Here is a 20,279-nt window from a genome sequence, read left to right on the forward strand (position 1 = left end):
ACATGTGTGATTCTTTGACGAAAAGAATTTAGGTTATCCATGTAATGCGCGTTTAAGTCTTGCTTAGTCCTGACAAATTTCCTCTTCTGAAGACGAGACCTTTCAGAAATGGACTTGTCAGGCGGAGCAGGAACTCACGGCAGCCTCCAGGGCAGCACCTTCATGTCGGGTTGAATTGGGTTTGGGTCAGTAGCTCTCTCTGGGCTCCAGAGGAAAACCCTGCTGTGCTCTATAGAACGGATTAACGGGGCAACATGTAGGCATTTCCGTAAGCCAAAAAAACATGAATGGCACAGATGGCACGAGAAGGGAAAAAAACCCCCAAAACAGCTCTCAAACAGTTCCTACAGGGCGAGGTGAGTTTGTGTGTGATGGATTTGCTTTCGGCGGCTGTTGTAAAATCGCTCTTATCTCTTGGAAAACTAAGCCTCAGTCCTCTGAGTCTTAAGTTTTCTTTTTTTTTCTTAGATGAACTTAGATGAGTCTCTTTTGCTGATGAGGACTTCCAGCAGCCGCAACTTGGCTTTGACATGCTTGTATTCATTATACTCCACTGCCAGGGGGGAGCGGTCCTCCTTCTGCACATTTCTATGGGAACAGAAAGTGGGTGGAAGACAACAAACATTAAAGAATGGACGACATTCAAAATTGCTGCAGAGCTCTGCAATGGAAAACTCATTGTGTCTACGTATTATATTTTGTCTGAGTGACTCTGAACAGGCAATTCACCAAATCTCTTCTTACCTTCCGTTTTGTCTAAAGAACTGGTCCTCAAACTCTCGGAGATTCTTGCGGATTCTCTTTTTCTCCTCCCTGGTCTCTTGCAATTGCTCCACAAGTTCTTGCCTGTGAGGGACAGAGGGGAACACAGCTTTAGGCATCTCACAAGTCAAACTCAAACGTTAAACAACAAGGGCGTAGAGTGATATTCTCATGATTGACAGCGTGGAATTTAACTGTATGATCCTCAAACCAGGGCGTCTGTCTACATACATAAATGTTGAGCAGAAACTTCTAGGCATTCCTCTTTTTTTATTCAGTCTAGGCTCTCTTGCTTACGTGGTGGCGGAGTGCAGGTTGGACAGCCTCATGTCAGTGGTGTTCTTAGTGGGTGAAAGTTCATCCACAGGTGAAATGAACCCGTCCGCCTCCTCCTCCATCTGGTCCAGGAAGCCCAGCATGCTGAGGTCGGGCCGGACAGTGACAGTGAACTGGGTCTTGGAGTCTCCGTCGTCCTCGGAGCCGTCCTCCTCCTCCTGCGGGAATCAGACAAAGAGGTCAGATGGCGGCGGAGGCACGAACAAGGGGCGCATCGTGCCGGGGCGAGTCTGACTAACACCGCCCCGAGGCCGTCAGCTGACCTTCAGGGTCACACACTGTAGTGCATGAGAGTCATGCAGTGTTAGTCACAAGTGGTTAAAGATCACCGCAGAAAAAATACAGTTCAAAATGCATTTCCACGGTCCTCCTCCGCGATCAAAGTCTACGGCCCTGCTGGGTGAGTCATTAGTAGTTACAGATGGGGTTAATGAAGACTAGAAGACACACATTCCACAGAGTAAACAGATAATGGGATTTATGTGCCATCTTAAAGTCTTGAACCAACTATAATGGAAAATGATTTTACTTCATGAGCACGACAACAAACAGCATCAAATAAACAGCAACATAAAGTGCGCGTATTGATTAAGTTTAAATTGTTGCGTGATTGGATTACTTGTTGGGTTGTGCACACACATCAACACACCATGTACCGTTTTGTTTGATTGCAAACCTTCACACATTTGGACCAAAGTCGCATAGCAACTCAAACATCAGACCCAGGCAGCTACTGATTCAAACTTTCAGCAGATGCTAGTGACAGGAAACAGGCAACTGCCCAATCAACAGGCATCAATCAGGTTCGGTTGCAGGGTAAAAAGGTGGTAATGGGGTGGAGGGTGCGTGGGGCAGGTGGGGAGGGGTGGGGGTCGGGGGGGGGGTCTGATGACTGATTAGTCAAGCAGCAGCTCTTCACCTTGATATCATCGAAGAAGAGAGCGGGTTCGCCCTCGATAATGGGCTGAAGGAGCGGGCCTCTGCGCTTGCTGGAGGGAGAACCCTGTGGTAATGGTTAAGAAGGAGGAGTTACCACTCTGAAACCGACTCCGACTCTGTTATTTACAGCAAGACCAGGAGAAACCGCCAGACTGGCATCCACTTTTCACCGAGTTCTCTGCTTCACGGCCAAGTCGACTTCTATCAAAACTGAAGCTGAGCAGAGTGTGCTGTCTGCAGCTGAAACACCAACTAACATTTTGGCTTTCTTCCATGGGAGATCTGAATTACATTAATTTTGAACCCTAACTTTGTAACACAATTCTCATCAAAAGCACAACAGCCTGACAATATTGGTGAGTGATTCTAGTGCTGGGGAAATAGTGATCCCACAGGCACTCATGCACTGGGATCAAGTCTAGCATGCTTTGTCCTAACCCTCGGAGGATAACCAACGCTGCACCATACCTATTGTATAAAATAATCTATGCCAGTGGTCCCAATTTACATAATGTGGATTAGAGGTAGTGCATTATATAACGGACATGTAGGCCCATAATACAGATCATATCTTACGTAATCAAAATGTTTACAAAATAGTTTAATATAAGAAAAATGGAGAGTAAAGAAGCACTAGTACTAATGTATAGGCCAAATTATTTTATGCAGTTTAAAAAAGGTCAAATAAATATTCAAAAAGGCTATAATACTGCAGTTTCTTTTTGATCCATCTCTGATCGTTATCTTTAATCCAAATCAAGCAAATCCTCCTATCAGATGAGTGCTGACCTCTTTATAGGCAGCGGTTTCTGACCTTCTCCTGCACTCTGAGAGAAGCAGAGCGCAGCTGCTCCGTTTGCGCCGTCATTTCTAACTGAGCTACTGTGAGCTCAGTCTGCCACCTATGAGCTGGTTTAAGACCTGTGGATCCACTGAGCTGCTAAAGCCGGACTTAGCGCTGGCCTTGGGGACGGGATAACACGTTTGTGGCGCGGCTGCCACCGGTTCCCACAGCAGACACCAAAGCTGGCGCAGACACCAGCTGGGATTAAGTGTGCGGAGAGGCTCGACGCTAGCTCTCCAGTCAAGTTTTGACAGTGTGGGGATCTTTGCCACTGGCTTGTCAAAGAGCAGCAGGACAACCGGGGGGAATAATAGCAGCTGTGAAGAAAAGGGAGGGAGGTTAAGATAAGATAGGAAGCTAAACTTACAATAACAGGGATAGTGGAAGCTCTGCACAGGATCTGCTTGACCAGGCGGTATCTGTCATACAAGGGCTTCATGATTTGCCTCTCGCTCTTGGTCACCTGAGGTAGGAAGAAGGAAGTAAACAAAGGCACCTCGTTAGCACAGTGTTAGCTTTCTGCTAGCTAGCTGGTTGTTGTCTTGCTCCCTGGGGAGCAGACTAGCCAGCTACAAGACTCACATAAAACAACATGATAGGTAACCTAGATTGTCCAATATTCATTACAACTCCTCAGTCTATTGTGTGAGTGTGAAGACCATTAACCATAAACCACCAAGGCACACAGCATGATGAGAGATAGGGGTGACAACAAGGTCAGCTGCACTTCCTGATTTATGACATTACTAGCAGGGATTAGACATTGTGCAATTAGTCCAATTAGGTTTGGTCTGACATCAAACAAAGTGTGTGTCAGTTCCTTTACAGTTCAGTTTTTGTCCTTTAACTAGTGTCAAAGCTACTAGGATGACATGAGTCCTGTTTCCTAAGTGTTGAAATTAAAGTAACACATTTCACCAATGAAGATCAGTATTAGGTGAGTTCTGTAATAGTTGCAAAGTAAAAGATGCATCCATGCGCCTTAAGGCTTAGCAAATACACATTGTGAATGCTATCCGCATGTACAACACACTATTGTGAGATATTATTCACTCTTGACTTGCAATCTAGGTCACCATCAAATCCTGAGCAAGATCTGCTGTGTTTGTTTGAGCCAACAAGGCTGGCAGGGGCTAAGCTATATGGAATGACCTTTTCAGGAGAAATACTGAGGCTTGTATGTGTGTGTCTGTGTTTGTTTACTTATGCTGTAAAAGACAGCATGACTTACTGGTCTGCCATGTATGCTCTCGTAGTACAGAAGAGCCTTCTGCAGAGCCACCTTCTCTGCCCCAATCTGCTCGCGTGTCATATCCTGGAAGGAACAGGAAGTGAGTCACCACATTCCAAAAATGGCTTAGTTTCATTCTCTGAATCAACAGTTTTTCCTAATGTCTGGTTTACACATGATTAGGCTTGCTATGCTATGGCTTATAACCACCGTTCCCTGGATATATGCTTTTTCCAGGATATACTTTCATGGTTAAAAGTGTGTACCTTGATGTCCTCAGGACGGCCCACCTCCTCCCTCTTCTCCTGTAGCTTGTTCAACACCACCTCCAGGGTGCTTTCCACAGGGGGCTTAGGCACCTTCTCCTGCTGCGGCTTCTTCTCTAGCTGAGAGCCGAAGCTCTTGGGCAGGGTGTTGCTGCGCTGGCGGGTCAGAGGAGGCAGATCCTCTTCAGACTTCAGCAGCTTGTGCTCTAATGAGGAAGACATGAAAGAGGAGAGATATGAGCTTGATTCCAGTATCTGTTAAATGCAGATTCTAAGTTGGTTTTTTTTGTGGTGCTATTCATTTCTATGTCAGTTTAGTCTTACCTTTTAGGTCTTTGCGAAGCTTGGACAGTTCATTTACCCATCTTAGCACTTCTGGGTTTCCAGCTTTATCGCTGTGGGAGGGCTGGATGAAAAAAATAAAAACAACAACAGATGACAATAGATTCCCCACTGAAAATGAGGCAGCAGCCTCCATGTTGTTTGGCCACCGCAACCTGATCTGTATTGACCATACTCGCTCCGTATTCACTCCATCTTAATAATGAGTCATCTGAGTCTCCTTAGAGAGCCAATAACCTTGTTTACTGTCTGGAAGCGAGTCTTGTGAGTCTGTATGATTCTGTATGATTATTCTGACGTCTGGGAAGTGAATACTGTAGGGAGTTACTACTTACCCTGTATTTGCGCTCCTCCTCAAACCTCTCCTCAAACTTGCGGATCTTTTTCTTCAGTACATGGATCCTCTTTGTGAGTTGGGCTGAAGTCAGCTCCTCTTTCTCATCATCACAGGAGCCAAGAGACGAACTCCGCCTGCGACTGGAGCAACACATAAGGGCGTTATCGTCACACACGGTACATTTGGTTGTGTGCTTGTACTGCATCTTGTAGGTAGGGCCATGCAAAACCACGTGAAGTGTTTACCTGACGAAGGAGTGTGCGTTTGGTGGTGAGGGCGGCACTTCAGTGTCGTCCAGGTACTGCTGGCAGTGGCCGTAGGCATAGAAGCGAGGGGACAGCATGGGGTCGCTGTCCTCCTCCAGCAGCTGGCGAATCAGACGGCCCCCGGCGTGAGGGGACAGCCGAGCTTCTTCGCGGTCCATACTCTCCCTCTGCCACGACGAGTAGGCCGGAACTGGTTCTGAGGAGCAAACACAAACATACACATTTAGTCTGATATTGACCAATAAATCTCATAAAACAGCACAACTTGACACTTTCGCAATCAGAAATAGAAGATGGGAGGCTAGTGAGAAGATGCAAGGTTAGTCTGTGGATCTTGTGTGGAACTGTGGTACTTACTGCTCAACAGACAACTGATCATTTCCGTTATTAACCACTGTTCCGCTATATCATCCCACTCCAAAACACAGCTCAGTAGCTAGAATGCAACTAGGTAAAACAATCAATTCTTTTCATATCTGTTTGTTCTCTAAGAGCAGGCACATCTCTCCCAAAATGTTTTGGGAAAATCCAAGGTACTCTGGCTGCAAGGATTAACACCTATTCTCACCCAACTCACACTAGGCCCATTTGTCTCCCTGGCAACGCCTTCTTGGCACCTGCCTGGCACTGTGAAGGTCAGTGGGGATGATGAAGCGACTCCCTCTAAAGCCGTTGTGGGAAAAACTTTCTCTGGGGCTTCACAGTGACAGATGTTGTTCCGAAACCACGGTTAAGATATGCCCGCCCACCCCTCTCGCTCTTCATCCCCTGGTTACAGTCTCCGCTCTGACAATAATTATGTCTGGTGAAAATAGCCATGTAGATACCCCTGACAATCCCCGGGCTATAAATAATGCCTGGCTCCGCTATGATGCTCTCCACGGGATAATGTCAGAGCACGACCCCTGTTGAGAGGTACAGTCATGAGTTTATAGTTTTAGTTTCCACTGGGCATGCTGAGAGACTGAGATAAACTGTGCTTATCCATGCACGTGTACTTGAGAGAGAGAGATAGACAAGGGAAACAAGGAGAGAGGGAGAGAGAGAGAGAGAGAGAGAGACAGCAGAAATTGTTTGAGCATGCAGACTGTTGCTAGGTAAGGAGGGAAGGTTCTGTAGAAACTGCAACCCTGTCAAAACATGAGACTCAGCAGGAGTCGTAATGTACGTTTTATGGAAAAGGAGAGAAACTATACTATTGTCCCATAACATCTGGTGTCAGGAGACCCTGGAAATATACTGAGGAGCTGTTACATGGGGAGACGAGATGGAGAGAGTGAAAACAAGCTCTGAGGGAAATTGTCAGGGTAAACATCCAAGGTGTCGGAAACCACTCGTGAAAATATGCACACCCGCTCTAGAACTGCATATGCATGTTTTTCTAAGCCGGGGTGAGTTGGGGCGTACGTGAAGTGTCTTAGCTCAAATTCCAGCTCCGGAGTCCCCGGGGTGCTCCTGTACTTCGAGGTACGTGCAGTTTACCAAGTAGCAGCTCCTAGCATGTTAGGACTCGCCGCAGGGCCACTCACAGCAGCAGGTGAAACTCTCAATCAAACCCAATGCGTTCCTAGGCCTATTATCTTGCCTAGAGTCCACTGTAGCTGGCCGGTAGGGCAGCATGGCATTTGAAATGAAGCCTTTAAATCAGCTGCTCACCGAGCGTTCGGGATTCACCCAGTGTAAACTAATGAAATAAAGAAACATGCCAGTCTGCCATCTCCCTAAAGGTTGTTGTGTGTGATGCTCAGCCACAATGTTCCAAGTCATTCTGTCTGATGATGTTGCCATGCAGTGGAAAAGGTCATACAGCGAGCGCTTAGCCTTTTCTTTTTCTGAGGTGTTATTTGTAAGCGAGGCAAGTCAACACTGATAGTGATGTGAAGACAAAACTTACCATCACAACAACTTGGCTGGAAAATGCTTTTGAAATCAAGGAAAGGGGTGCTTAAGAACGGAGAATCTAGTGGAACAAAGGGAAGGGGGAGGAAGGGAGGGAAAGAACAAGAGGGGGAGATGAGAACAGGAAGAGAGACGTAGAAAAGAGCCAGTGTGCACAAAAAAAAAGAAACAGAGTTGAAGGAAATGACCAGCATGCATCATCCTCCTTTCTGCATCAAAATGTGTGAAATCAAAATAGCACACATTTCCCTAAAGCCAACTGTGGCTCATGAGGCGCATGAGCTTATGAGCCTTCTCCTTTTCCTGTTCAAGTATCTGTTAATGTCTTTCCACTCTGTCCAGCTCCACCATCCCCTGGCAGGCAGACAGGCAAGGACGGGGCAGAGGCAAATATCGGGTCACCATGACAGGAGCTGGCACAAACTGTACTGGGACAAAGGTCTCATACCCCTTCCTACACACCCTCATCCACCCTCATGCCCTCATACACATACACCCGCACACATCTTCTGACCATACTCCACATATTACCTTATTCAGTATTTATTTAGTTTGACTCCTGGTGCCGGGACATAAATCTCTCTTTGGTTCTACTTAATGAAAACAAACGCACCAGCTATGAAGAAAAAGCAAACAAACTCCAAACCCCAAATTCAACATTCAGAATTCATGCATGCAGTCACAGCTCGTGCTACAGCAAGCCCCGCTCTTCCTCGGGCTTCAAAGGACCTGAACATCAACTCAGGCAGCCAGCACCTAGGAGAGATGCGTCTGGTGATTTGGAAATGGAAATGGAAATGGCCTGTCATAGCCAATCAAACCGGCTCCCTGCGGTGCCTTCACTTCCACTTGCTCAGTAATGCATTCAGGACAGAACAAACAAGACGGATGTTTCACAAGTGGCAAGTGATCCCATACAAAATGTTGCAATAATGTCGATCGGCATCTGCGCAAAACAACACCTGGATTCTAAATTTCCTGAAGAATTGTACACAGCTTTCCCCTCCACGCCCTGCTCCATCCTCCTCCAGTGGAAATTATATTTTCATTACAAGCACACACAGACACACACACACACACACACACACACCATGTACCAGGCTCGCTGAACCAAAACGGCTGACACTAAACATTCATGGAAACTACAGTAGTGGCATTGAGTACAGATAGACAGTTTGTTAGCTCAGAGGCAATATTTCACTACCTGACTTGCAAATGCAGCAAAGCGGCAGCCAACAACCTCTCACAGAGTCATGTTTCACGTTTCATGTTTGGCCACTAGAGAGCTCCACATAGTACGGCTGCGACTGCTTTGCCTGCAAAGGATCAAAACATGAGGCTGTTGGAGTTGAGAGATTTATTTCACAGGGCAATATTCTCTTCAAGGTGTGACCTATATGTTTCGCTCCAAGGCAAGACAGCCACATCAACGGCACCCTGTAGGAAACAGTGGTGGTGGGAGTGACGACCAACATTGCAGTGGAAACATGTTAATACATGTCACAACATGCCTCTGAACTGGCAACGTATTTAACCATAGGCAAGGACCTGTTGGTAATCATTCCAACACAAACACAGCTTGACAATTCAGCGAATTGCTTTGCTTTCACTACTATACACAGCTACAGAAATCTCCACCCACCTCCGCTCTGTCGCAATGTCCTAACAAAACAATCACAAACTGCACAGCAATTGTAAGAGGTTCCCCTTCTGCCCAAACTCCAATCCTGCACAAACAAACACTGCTAATAACCATTTAAGTCTAGAATAAATTTTACTGTCAAACTGGAGAGAGAGAACATGTATTGTATGAACATATGTATGTATAATCCTGTCTGTTTAACAGCTGCAACAGACATATGAATAATAGAACGCTCTTGGCTATTTTTGTAAACTATGCATTAGCAATGCAATCTGATAACCCTACATTAATAAATTCATTGCTTGCATCTAAGTTTCAGCCTGTGCAAAGCTGCAATCAAACACATGCACACACGCGCGCACACACGCGCGCACACACACACACACACACACACACACACACACACACACACACACACACACACACACACACAAATACACACATACATCACCCTCAACATTCCAGGAGGAACTGTGCAAACACAAAGCTGTTCAGAAAATACAAATGAAACTGTGTGTGCAAATTTCTACCAGGATCAATCTCTTCAAATACAAGCCAAGCCTCTACGGCCAGTGGACTTGTACACTGTTATCACTATTCTTCCTCCCCTTTAATCATTACTTTTAACTAGTGATTACAGAAGCAAGCAGCAGCCACTGGCAGCTGAGTCTGGAAACCATTCAGTGACATAAACTGCCCAGTAACTGCCACAGGGGAGCAGAAACATGACAGATGCATGCAAAATACGCCACAGTAAATACTCACTGTTTACTCCCTGAGTAACAACACAGGAAGAGTGCTGGAGGCTGTACTATATCTCTTCGGTTTTCCCACTTTGAGATAAAAACAATCTGGGGCTCCCATGTGCTCTAACCCGACAGCAACACATGACAGAACAACAAACTATCTGCTGTCTCACTGCAATCCCGCACCATCTTGCCAGACGAGCAAAACAAGCAAATCTCCAGTCGCTTTTCTCTTCCAGATATAGTTGGCCAGAGAACTTAAGAGGATCTTTCACAATTAAGTCCTGCAGGAGACGCAGATAGAGCCACATCAAGGAGGAGGAGGTGGAGTAGGAGGAGGAAGAGGAGGAGGAGGAGGAGGAGGAGGAGAAGAGGCAGCAGAAGGTGTGCAGCTGCTACCCAGACGCCCATGTGCAAAGCTGGGTGGAGGACAGTGAGTGGGTTGTGTGTGTGGGTGTGTGTGTGTGTGTGTGTGTGTTTGTGTGAAACTGTGTGTATGCTGGTTTACTATTAAACCTATTCCAAATGACACAAATGCAATCGTGTGTGTATGAGAAAGTCCATGCCTGTGTGCATGTGAGCACAGCGAGGGGGGTGGGGGTGGGGGGGGTGGGGGGTGGGGGGGGGGGGGTACGACTCCACACTCACCTCCCCAGTTGTTGTCCTCGGTCAGCGCTGTCAGGTCCAGCCGGGGCACGTCTTCGCAGCTCTCGCACTCTGGGTCCGAGCCGCGCACCCCTCCGCCGCCGACCCTCCCCGTGTCACAAGTGACGGGCGACTCCTGGATCTTCATTCTTAACGTCTGCACAACCATGAGAGAAAGGGAAAGAGCGCTCAACAACGGTGGCCAGCCAGCGAGCGCACTCTTTAAGTTCAGCCACACACTCCCTCAGACAAGCCCTGCCCTGCCAGGGGGGCTGCTCCTCGCCTCTGATTGGCCGCCCGGGCTGGCCAAAACATCCGCCCATCTGTCTATGGCTGCGGGTGTCTGTGTATGTGTGTGTGTGTGTGGGAGTGAGGGAGCCAGGGAGGGAGGGGATGGCTCCACCTTCTTTTTCACCCACTGGATTCCCACACCCCTCCCTCCCTCGTTCCCTTATTTTCTCTCCCTTGGCTCGCTCTCTCTCTACAGTATTCTTCCTTGCTTTCGCTCTCTCTCTCGTGCGCCATGCATGTTATTCCCCACCCCAGTGCTGCTTTGGAGTTGTTTGTTTCACAGTAGCAGGAGCAGAAGGGGAGGGGGGGGGGGAGAAGAAGAAAAAAAAAGGGTGGGGGGTAAAGGGAGGGGGGGTTCTGGAAAGGAAAAGCACAGATTGTTAGCCAGCACACGTAGGCTGACTGAGTGATTTCTCTCTATCTATCTCCCTCTCTCTCTGCAGAAAAACACTCACCTTGGAGCAGAGGCGCTGCATACCTTCTCTGTCTTCACGTCTATCACTCCAACACTCCCTCCATCTACCTCATGTTTGTTCTTCCTACTCCCTCTGCTTTTCCATGACTGATCTCCCTCTCACGTTTTTTACTATCCATCACCTTTCTCTCTCTCTCTCTCTCTCTCTCTCTCTCTTCAACTTTCTCTCACCCACTGGCAAAAACCTCCTTTCCTGCCTCTCCCTCTCACTCGCCTGCCTTTCCACCTTCCACCTTCACCACTTTCTATATGACCAATCGGATGCAGATTTGGGGCTGCAACGTGATCAAAACTGGCAATCGTATTCAACCATAAAGTGAATAATTTTGGGAAACAACATATTCAGCTGGCCATGCATCCAGAGCGTGTTCACGGACCACTTAGCGCTAAGCCTGCGGGGTTCCATTTCCTCTCTCTGGGCGTGGGACCAAGCTATTTTTAGGAAAAAACAGATCAAGACGCAACTGCTACTAACCCTCATAAATGCCACAGACTACTTACGGGAAGGGGTGCACTTTAACCACCATTCACATTCAGTTACAACACCCCCTGTTTTGTTTGCAAGACTGTGTTGTTGTTGGCACTTTTATAAGAGATTACGGGTAACAGGATAATTAGTCCACACAGTGTGCACATACGTGTGTGTGTGTGTGTGTGTGTGTGTGTGTGTGTGTGTGTGTGTGTGTGTGTGTGTGTGTGTTGAGGTGGGGGGCGCAGAGCCAACAACAGGGAGTTATCAAATCTCTTCAGCTGTTAAGTGTTGAAATAACTTTGATCGGATGTGAGTCATGGTTGATATAAAGTGCCATTATACTTCAACAGAAAATGTCCGGGCCGTGGCCAAATAATAATAACGGAAATTTCCCCTAAGGAGCATTTACTGTCACTGTCACTCACCTAAATTCAAGACCCCCTCAGCGCAGATATAGACAAATACTCAGACACACACACACATCTACTCAACTTTCAAAGGAATGACCGGTCTAACTGGAACAACTTCTGGATGCAGCATGCACACACACAAATCACCGATCAGACAAGCACACAACCAACACAGCCTGTGGACTCATTAAGGTTGTGAAACATAAGAGGCCACCGGGCCGTAACAGAGAATGCTATGAAGCTCAGAGGTACGAGGTGTGGAGAGGTGACCTACTGAACACTAGATAGGGTTCAAAGATAGGGCTGAAAGATATTGACAGCATAATTGTGATTACCGTATTTCCTCTAATATTGGCCCGGGCCTTTATTTACCTCAACTGCAAAGGGGACCAGGCCTTTATTGGAAGCAGGCTTATATTAGAGACAGGCCTTTATTTCTAATTCCCTCTGTTTGATATGTATATTTGCTCATATTTTAGTATGAAGCCTGCTTGTTTTCTGATCTGCTTCTGTTGGGGTTCGTTAGGTAGCCGTTTTTTGTTACTGCAATGCATTATGATAATTACGGTAATCGACGGCGGCATGCTCCAGAGACTTCCGCCAGGAGTTTACCGGTGTCCACCGTTGTTTTTAGCTGCGACCAGCAGCTCTATAGCTCACTCTGTCGGTCGGTCGGTTGGTCGGTTGGTCCACAAAAATTTCCCCACCCTTTGGCGGCCTATAGACACACAGTACGTGGTCGCAGCTATGGCGATTTCACGCTTGTTTCCTTTGTTTTTTTCCCCGGCTTGTATTTGGAGCCGGCCTTTATTTGTTTGTGTCGGCCCCGGCCATTATCGGAGACCCGGCTTTTAATTGACTACCGGCCACTACCAGAGGAAATACGGTATTTGACAGGATACTGCAGTTTTTCTTGTCCTAAATTTGTCATAACTGTGATTTTGTTCAAAAAAATAGATGTCAGTGTGCAGATGATGAAAGGTTTTGAGTCATGGACCAAAGATTTCCCAGAGCTCTAAAACACTGTGTTTAGAAATCTAGTTTGGACGAAACTCTCTTAAGCAATTAATTGCAGTCTGTGATTTGTAAACTGCTCTTTTGTTGTCAAATGCTTTATATGCAAATGAGGACAAATAGATCAATCCCCCTCAAAGTACAGTCCTACTTAATGACTGATTAAAGGGGATTTGATAATAGACCTGGTAAGTATCTGGGCCAAGTCATTTTTACTTGATGATTCATTTATCATAGCTGATTGATTAGCCAATATCTGCTCAGAATGTCATTACTGGAAATAGAACAGCAGAGTCACTGAAAGGCTCAGCTGAGGCCTCTAGTCTAGGAAGTACTATGTAACACCATTTCAAGACGAGTTGAAAAGCATTACCGTGGATTAACTTGAGCACAGATGTTATGTGGCCCACGGCGACCACACTGTGTTCCAATATAAATCATATGTGCATGCAGACACATGGGTCAGCACACACACTCATGATGCACATCGTTCCCTGGGACATAAGCCACTGTGTTCAAATCACTGCACTTGTGCCATGATTACATCATTGTATGAGGTCCTGGAGCAGCTGGGGCAGAGAGGGGGGGGTGAGATAGGGATAGAGATACGTAGAGCGATGTATGTGTGTGTGTGTGTGTGTGTTTGTGTGTGTGTGTGTGTGTGTGTGGGGGGGGGGGGGTTGGTTGCATTAGACAATGGTTAAGCTGTGTTTGGGGGGCTTATACACAGTGTACAAACAAACACATGGTGGAATTTACGGGGGATATTGCTGAGATGGCACACAGACACGCATGTATCCTTGGACACACACACACACACATACACACACACACACACACACACACACAGTGTGGAGGATTTAGCCCTACGTAAGCTTCCTGTGTCATAGCTTTGGGTTTTTTACCCGCACTATTTACGCAAAACTTTCTTAACATTTCTCATTTTAAAACACACACACACACACGCACACACACACACACACACACGCACGTACACACACACCGGAACAGGCAGAGACACACAAAAACGCGTGCATCAGAAAAGAAATCTTGTGCAAACTGTAATCATATTAGAAGGTCAATATTACAAAGACAGGAAGATCCATCTTCCACGCACTGAGAATCCACATAAAAAATGAAAAGACAAGTGTGCTTATAATTCTATGCTTTCTGTGATGCTCACTGAGCAGCAGAGGAAGCACCTCATCATCAATTAAAAAAATGTTTCTACTATAATGTTCCATGTCCAATTGATTTTGTGTAGGCATATATGGCTTGTAATCGACATGTGGGTGTTGTAGTAATCTTGTAGACAGCCAACCTGCCTCGCCATTGGCATGTGTGTGTGTGTGTGTGTGTCTGTGCGTTTGTGTGTGTCTGCACACTTGCAGACTGGCTGAACACAACTGGCTGCATCACCATGCACTATCACTTTTCTCATGCTATAGGTACAACATGTTCTGACTGGCAGTCACGTGTGTTATCGGTTTACAGGGGCTGAAGCATGACACACACAGACATACTGATACCCTAAGTGTGTGTGTGCATGTGGGTGTGTTTAAGGTTGAAAGAAACAGAGTGAGTGCAAGAAAGAAAGATTGTTTGTGCTGAGATAATTTCTCAATAAGACTTCACAATACAGCAAATTTCTCTAATTTATGTATTTTGGTAACCTCTGGTATAATTCAGAGGTTAGTACATAAGTCAAATTAACAATAACTCCAAACGAGATTTGATATTATGCGTCCACTGCCTGAGTATTTGTTAAATCGACTCCTTGGGATGAAGAAGCCCTATGAGCGACAGAGCTGCAGGATAATCACACAACATACGCAGGATCAATCTATCAATTAATCCGACCGACAGCAGCTCAGGCAAAGCGGGGCCTGATCGTACCAAGTATGTCTCAGTGACGGCAGCGTTGTAACCCGGGCATTAATGACCAGCTGAGAGGTTGCGGCACCAGCCTGCCACTCAGAGCGGCGCGGCGCCAGCTCCAGATGGCTTTTCAGCGCCACAGTGTGCCGGTGCTGGCGGAGCTGCGGCACGGGCGCCACGAAAATCCATCTGGGCTGTGTAGAAAAAGATTCCACCATATTGGTGCAGTGCTGTATAATTCTGTCCAACAGTCCTGGTCCAGATTACTGCTGTAGACAAGCAGATGGAGAGGTTGACATGCTTGTTTCCCCCCCATCTGCTCGCACCACCAGCAACCATAATGCCATTTTGATATTGTAGTTATGCTAAAGAGTCTATGCTTAAGTATAGACTTTCCACAGTGTTTTAAACAGCTGACTGAAGAACTGTGGTTATGCAATAGCTGCTTTATTGATCCATGTAGGAAATTCCCCTTTTCGCAAGGAGGATAAAATCTTCCTTGGACTACATGAGAGATTTTTTATCTTTGTCAGTGACAGCAGTGCAGTTTCTCTGGTGTAACATTTTCTTCAAAAGCAGCATTGTGGTAGTGCCACATGGTATTGATGAGTAAAGGAGCAACATGGTGCCGTGAATCTCCACAAGTTCACTAACACATAAAGTAGGTCATAAACAAGCAAGAGTGGTTTCCTCACAGCGCTTCCAAGCACCTACTCCTCTCTCTCTCCTTCAATCCCTCTCTCCCTCTCTCCCTCCCTACCTCCCTTCCTCCCACATCCATCTCCCTGCCATCTGAGACTCTGGCCTTATCTCTTCCTAGCAGCATGTACATAGAGCAGATCCATACGGTGTTTGTAGACAATATTGCACATAAGAGAGTGGTGGGCAGTGAGTGAGACATGGAGGGAGGAGCGCTGAAATGAAAGTGACAAAGAGAGGAAGAGAGAGAGAGAGATGAATCATTTGAAGTAAAACCTACCTGATGAGGAGGATGGCCATCTTTTCTTGAACTGTCGTTCCTGAAAAATAAGACAGAGAAGACTTGGTCTACTAGCCTACTCTACCACTTCAGGAGAGAAAGTTCAACTCATTATATCATCTGTTGTCAAATCAACCTATAATAAAGGTGTTTATCTTATAGTCAGAAGCCTCAGCAAAACAAACAGTTTAGATATGCAATCTGGCCCTTGCCCTCTCTCAGCAGTTTATCAGATAAAATGGGCATTATAAACATCATGGTATGGAAAACAGATCTCCTTGATAACAGGCTGGCTGCTGGAGTCAGCCAGTAGCTTATCAACATATCAGCCAGTATGGCAAACAGCTGGTATGACCTTGGTGTTGATGTGAAAAGGTGAAAGTGGTGGGAAAGAGCAATTCACTATTTGAATGAGATATATTATGCCTTCAAAGGGAGCCGAGTTAAGATATTGCAATGCTTACCCTTTATCAAAAGTCTCCATGTTGTTTGCTCCCAGTCTCTCATGAGTTCCTGACACACCGAGGCATTCCTTTAACTGGAAACGGACAGATATCACCAGAATGTTACTAATATGAAAAGCTGATGTTATCAAAGTACAACAACATAATACAACAACAAAGGACAACCTCTGTTGCATTTAGAATACCTTTTGTTGCCATGGTTGGACAATTCAAATTTGCCTTTGTACTTAGAAAGATGAATATAGAATTTCCTAGAACATGGTGACTTGGTAGTTCAAATAATGAGTTTGGAATTCTCTTATAGATAAGTTAATTGCTTAACATTGGAGATATACTGTAGTTCACAGAAAAAAACAAAAAAACAGATGGCTGGATGGTAGGTCACATACATCAAAAACATACTGTACTATGCTATGTTGTTCTATATAATGTAACACCACCAGAAATAACCCTCATCAGGGCTTCAGAGCCCCTGATTACCCCCAGCGGCCCTCGTCATAACCAGCTTACATTGACAGAGACTCCTGTTCACACCCACACAGACCCAGACACTCGCTAACATCACAGCCAAACCTCTGCCACCAGCCACTCAGCATACCATTAACCCAGCCAATCGCGATAAAGCCACCGCCAGCTATCATATATATGTGTGTCAAAGTGTCATGTGTCATCTTTGCTCTTGCATAAGGCGGTGACATGGGGAAAAAAAAGAAAAAAAACTCCTCAAGGTCTAGGGACTTGTTTCTTGAGTGTGAAACCTCACATCTATTTCCATCAGCCAATCAGGAGGACGGGAAGCCCTACAGCTGAGCTTTACATTAACACAGACAATTTATGAGCGTGTGAATAACCATCCAACTTGCTTACACACACAATCGCACAAGGCAGCTGTAGTGTAAGAAGAGTGTGTCGAGATTGGATCACATTACTTCAGCCGAATGCTTCACAGCCTGTCCTCGCCGTGACTTTGACCGCTTTCACACACTCTCCGTATAGAGCTCTCACTGTACTAATGCGCCATTGGGCATGACCCATTGCATCTTAAGCTCGCTGGCAGGCTGGAAGTAGCTGACCAAGTATTTTTTATCTGGTTGTATCGGCACACTTAAGACAAATATATGAAATACAGCGGGGTCTACTCCAGCAAGCCAGCGGTTTCATACTTTGCTGTCAAGCCAGGCTTTATGAAAAAATAAATTACAGAATTAACATTAAAGACGTACTGTAACTCAATCACTTTCACCTGACAGGACGTAAACATGTTGGACAAACTGTGCACTCTACAAACACAGCATTTGGAACATTGTGGTCTTATTTACCCACATGACGACAACTGAGAGCTACTGTATTGTACATCATCTTCACTGGGTAAACGCTGTTGCTAATTGCACACTCGTAACCTGTCCTTACGTTCGCAGTGTTTCTGAAGCAGGAGCTTAGCAATTAGCCCAGCATGTTGTTTATTGCATGCCACTGTAAGATGGGAACCATTAGGCCCTTGTACCGCCAAACCCTCCTGTCATCCTCCATCTCGCTGCTGTCCCTGTTTAGTGATTCCTGTAAATTGCCACTGCCATTTACTTTCAGTGACTCATAGAAATGAGGATGACGGGGGTCGCCAGCTTAATGGGACACTTGTGTGGCAGAGAACACCAAATCTGTTCATGCTTGCACAATCTATCTGCATCACAGCTGCACTAAGAAGAGAAAATCTGGATCTGAATGTGGTGATGCTGTTGAACTTACAGTCAATGAGTGCCCAGGAAGGCAACAAAAAAATTATGAGTATGTAGGGTAGATGAGATAAATAAGCATGCTTACAATGTGTGGCAAACTGGTGATTTAAATTAGTAATGTTAAACTGGTAGTGATATCAGAATTCACCAAAACGTGAGTAACTGTCTATCGTAGCCTTTATATTTCTATACTGTAAACAGCTTAAAATCTGTGTTTTCTATATAGGTATCTCTTGACCTAAAAGAGTTAAACTGCTGTTAATCACCTGTACCTAACTGATACTAACCCGTGACAGTGAGAGAAAAGATTAAAGAGCACTAAAAGAACAGAGAGAGAGGGAGAGAGAGAGCAGTCAAAACAAAACACATGCAACAGAGCTGGATAGGAGAGACGCTGAAAAGACGGTGACACATCATTAAGATAAGGAGAGACGAGGAGGATAAAAGGGATGACTCACTGCGTGGGCGTCCTGGTTGTCGGTGAGCTGCACCAGTGTCGGGCTGTGTTTGGACTTCCTGGGTTTGGGGGTGTGCTCGGCGTGACCGGCCTGGCCTCCCTGCAAGGCCGCTCTCCCCCTGTCCTCCCCCACGCTAACCGCACTCGTGCAGGTTCTGACGCTCGATGGGATATTCTCCTTGTTGGTGTCCGCCCTGAGGGACGCAGCTCTGTTTTCAGATGGAAACGGAAAAAGGTGAGGAAATCAGACACCCGCCTTCCGTCTCTCTCTCTCTTCCGCCTGCCTCTATCAAGGCGACGTCGAGGGAAATGCCTCGGGGAACTGAATGCCAAGGTCATCCTCATTTACTTATACCTTCTCCAGCATCTAACGCACTGTTTAGTTTTGGTGCTAATTCTATTTACCATGGCCCTTATTGATGTTTTCTACTGCGTTGGGACTAATGCACTTCTCTAATCCATGTGTCACTGATCCTTCAGACTCTACCAGGTCTCCATCAACAAGGATTAGCTTGGTGCAGCTATGACCCCAGTTGTTATGACTGTATTATGTCTCAGTGGACGAGCTTGTCACCCAGAACCTTACAAAGGCCCACAGTTACCAAAACAACAACTGAAGTAGTAACATCGTAGTCAAACGCTTTGAAGGTCAGGCTATGTTACAAGTATCAATATTCCTCTGCCAATGAACAGACTGCTACAGTGTTGCCACTGAAGACAAACGCCACTGATTTTACGTAAGTGCCACACTCCACGAAGACGAAAGCCCGTCGCACCTGCTCCTTTCCCTGTGTCTGAGGCTGTCCTCCTGCTGCTCTCTCTGGTGTCGACGTCTCTGTCGCGCAGTGGGCGTCACCACTGGAGATGGGGGACGGGGGGTCAACTCACTGTCCTCTGAACTCTGATCTCCCGAAGGGTTCACCTCAAAGAGGTGCTGCTCCACCGCTGAGCGTATCGTCCTGTCCAGAAAACTTGGGAGAGAAAGAAAAAGAGGAGAACACCACAGACAGATGGGAAGGGAGTAAGGGATTGAGAAATATACTGTGTGATGCTCTAACTGTAGTACATACTTAAGAATATTGCCACCACCATAAACCATTCACCGCATTTCATGTCACTGTGGTAATTAGGAGAGTCCACTTACTTTGCCACATCTGGTCTGCAGTGGACAGGGGAGAGGTGGTTACTGAAGGCAGACAGATTGTAAGGAAGAGAGGAAGGTGTGTTAATACTACAGAAACAGGTGGTCACAACAGGTCACTGAGCAACACTCAAAATCCCCAAGGCTCTGGAGCTGGCCCTAGGCGATCAAGACAGCTTGTGTGCATGAGTGTGTGTTAACTTCAGCTGTATTCAGAACATAAGTAGCTCCTCTGGGAGCAAAGTGGCTGGCTTCCATGGCTACCAGTAAGTCTTATAAGGGCATTACTCTCTCTATGCATTCATCCTGTATTCAATCATCCAGTCTATCCTTCACTCTACTACTCTTACTCTTTCTTCCCTCTCCTTCTCTCAAAATGCACACATGCATGTAGAGTGCAGGAAAACGGGGGTTGGGCGGTGACAAGTTATACTGTGTGTGTCTGCGTTTATGTGTGTGTGCATGCTTTTCTCAAACAGGGTGATGGTGATATGCCCTCTGGCAAAGCCAACTCTCTAAAATGGAAGTGTGCAGTGTCAGCAGAGCAGAGCGTTTTGATGCAGTGGGTACGACAAAGTGATTTCTTGCTGCTACAATCCTCATCTTCACGCCATCAACAAGGTCTGATAGCTTTGACCAAATGATACACAGCATGTCTGCTTTATCTGCCGAGTATAGCTACATCAACATGTACGGGGGTGACCTGC

At 46.2% G+C, this 20,279-nt stretch overlaps 1 protein-coding gene across 1 annotated transcript; it reads right to left on the bottom strand.

Annotated features, from left to right (window-relative positions):
• Positions 1 to 449: 449 nt before the first annotated feature.
• fam13a (family with sequence similarity 13 member A) lies at positions 450 to 19,662 on the bottom strand (the record flags this gene model as incomplete). The annotated part of the gene is made up of 16 exons (XM_071535819.1): positions 450 to 588; positions 745 to 846; positions 1,060 to 1,256; positions 2,018 to 2,101; positions 3,249 to 3,344; positions 4,113 to 4,196; positions 4,379 to 4,584; positions 4,703 to 4,784; positions 5,056 to 5,197; positions 5,303 to 5,519; positions 10,259 to 10,412; positions 15,775 to 15,814; positions 16,239 to 16,312; positions 18,433 to 18,640; positions 19,208 to 19,402; positions 19,576 to 19,662. Coding segments are annotated over 16 exons (2,092 nt in total), but the record flags the coding sequence as incomplete, so codon positions are not given.
• Positions 19,663 to 20,279: the final 617 nt, after the last annotated feature.

The sequence above is a fragment of the Centroberyx affinis genome, unplaced genomic scaffold, assembly GCF_046629955.1.
Source record: "Centroberyx affinis isolate AG114_WGS23_722 - 3 ecotype Tasmania unplaced genomic scaffold, CSIRO-AGI_Caff_v1 ptg002773l_1, whole genome shotgun sequence".
NCBI lineage: Eukaryota > Metazoa > Chordata > Actinopteri > Beryciformes > Berycidae > Centroberyx > Centroberyx affinis.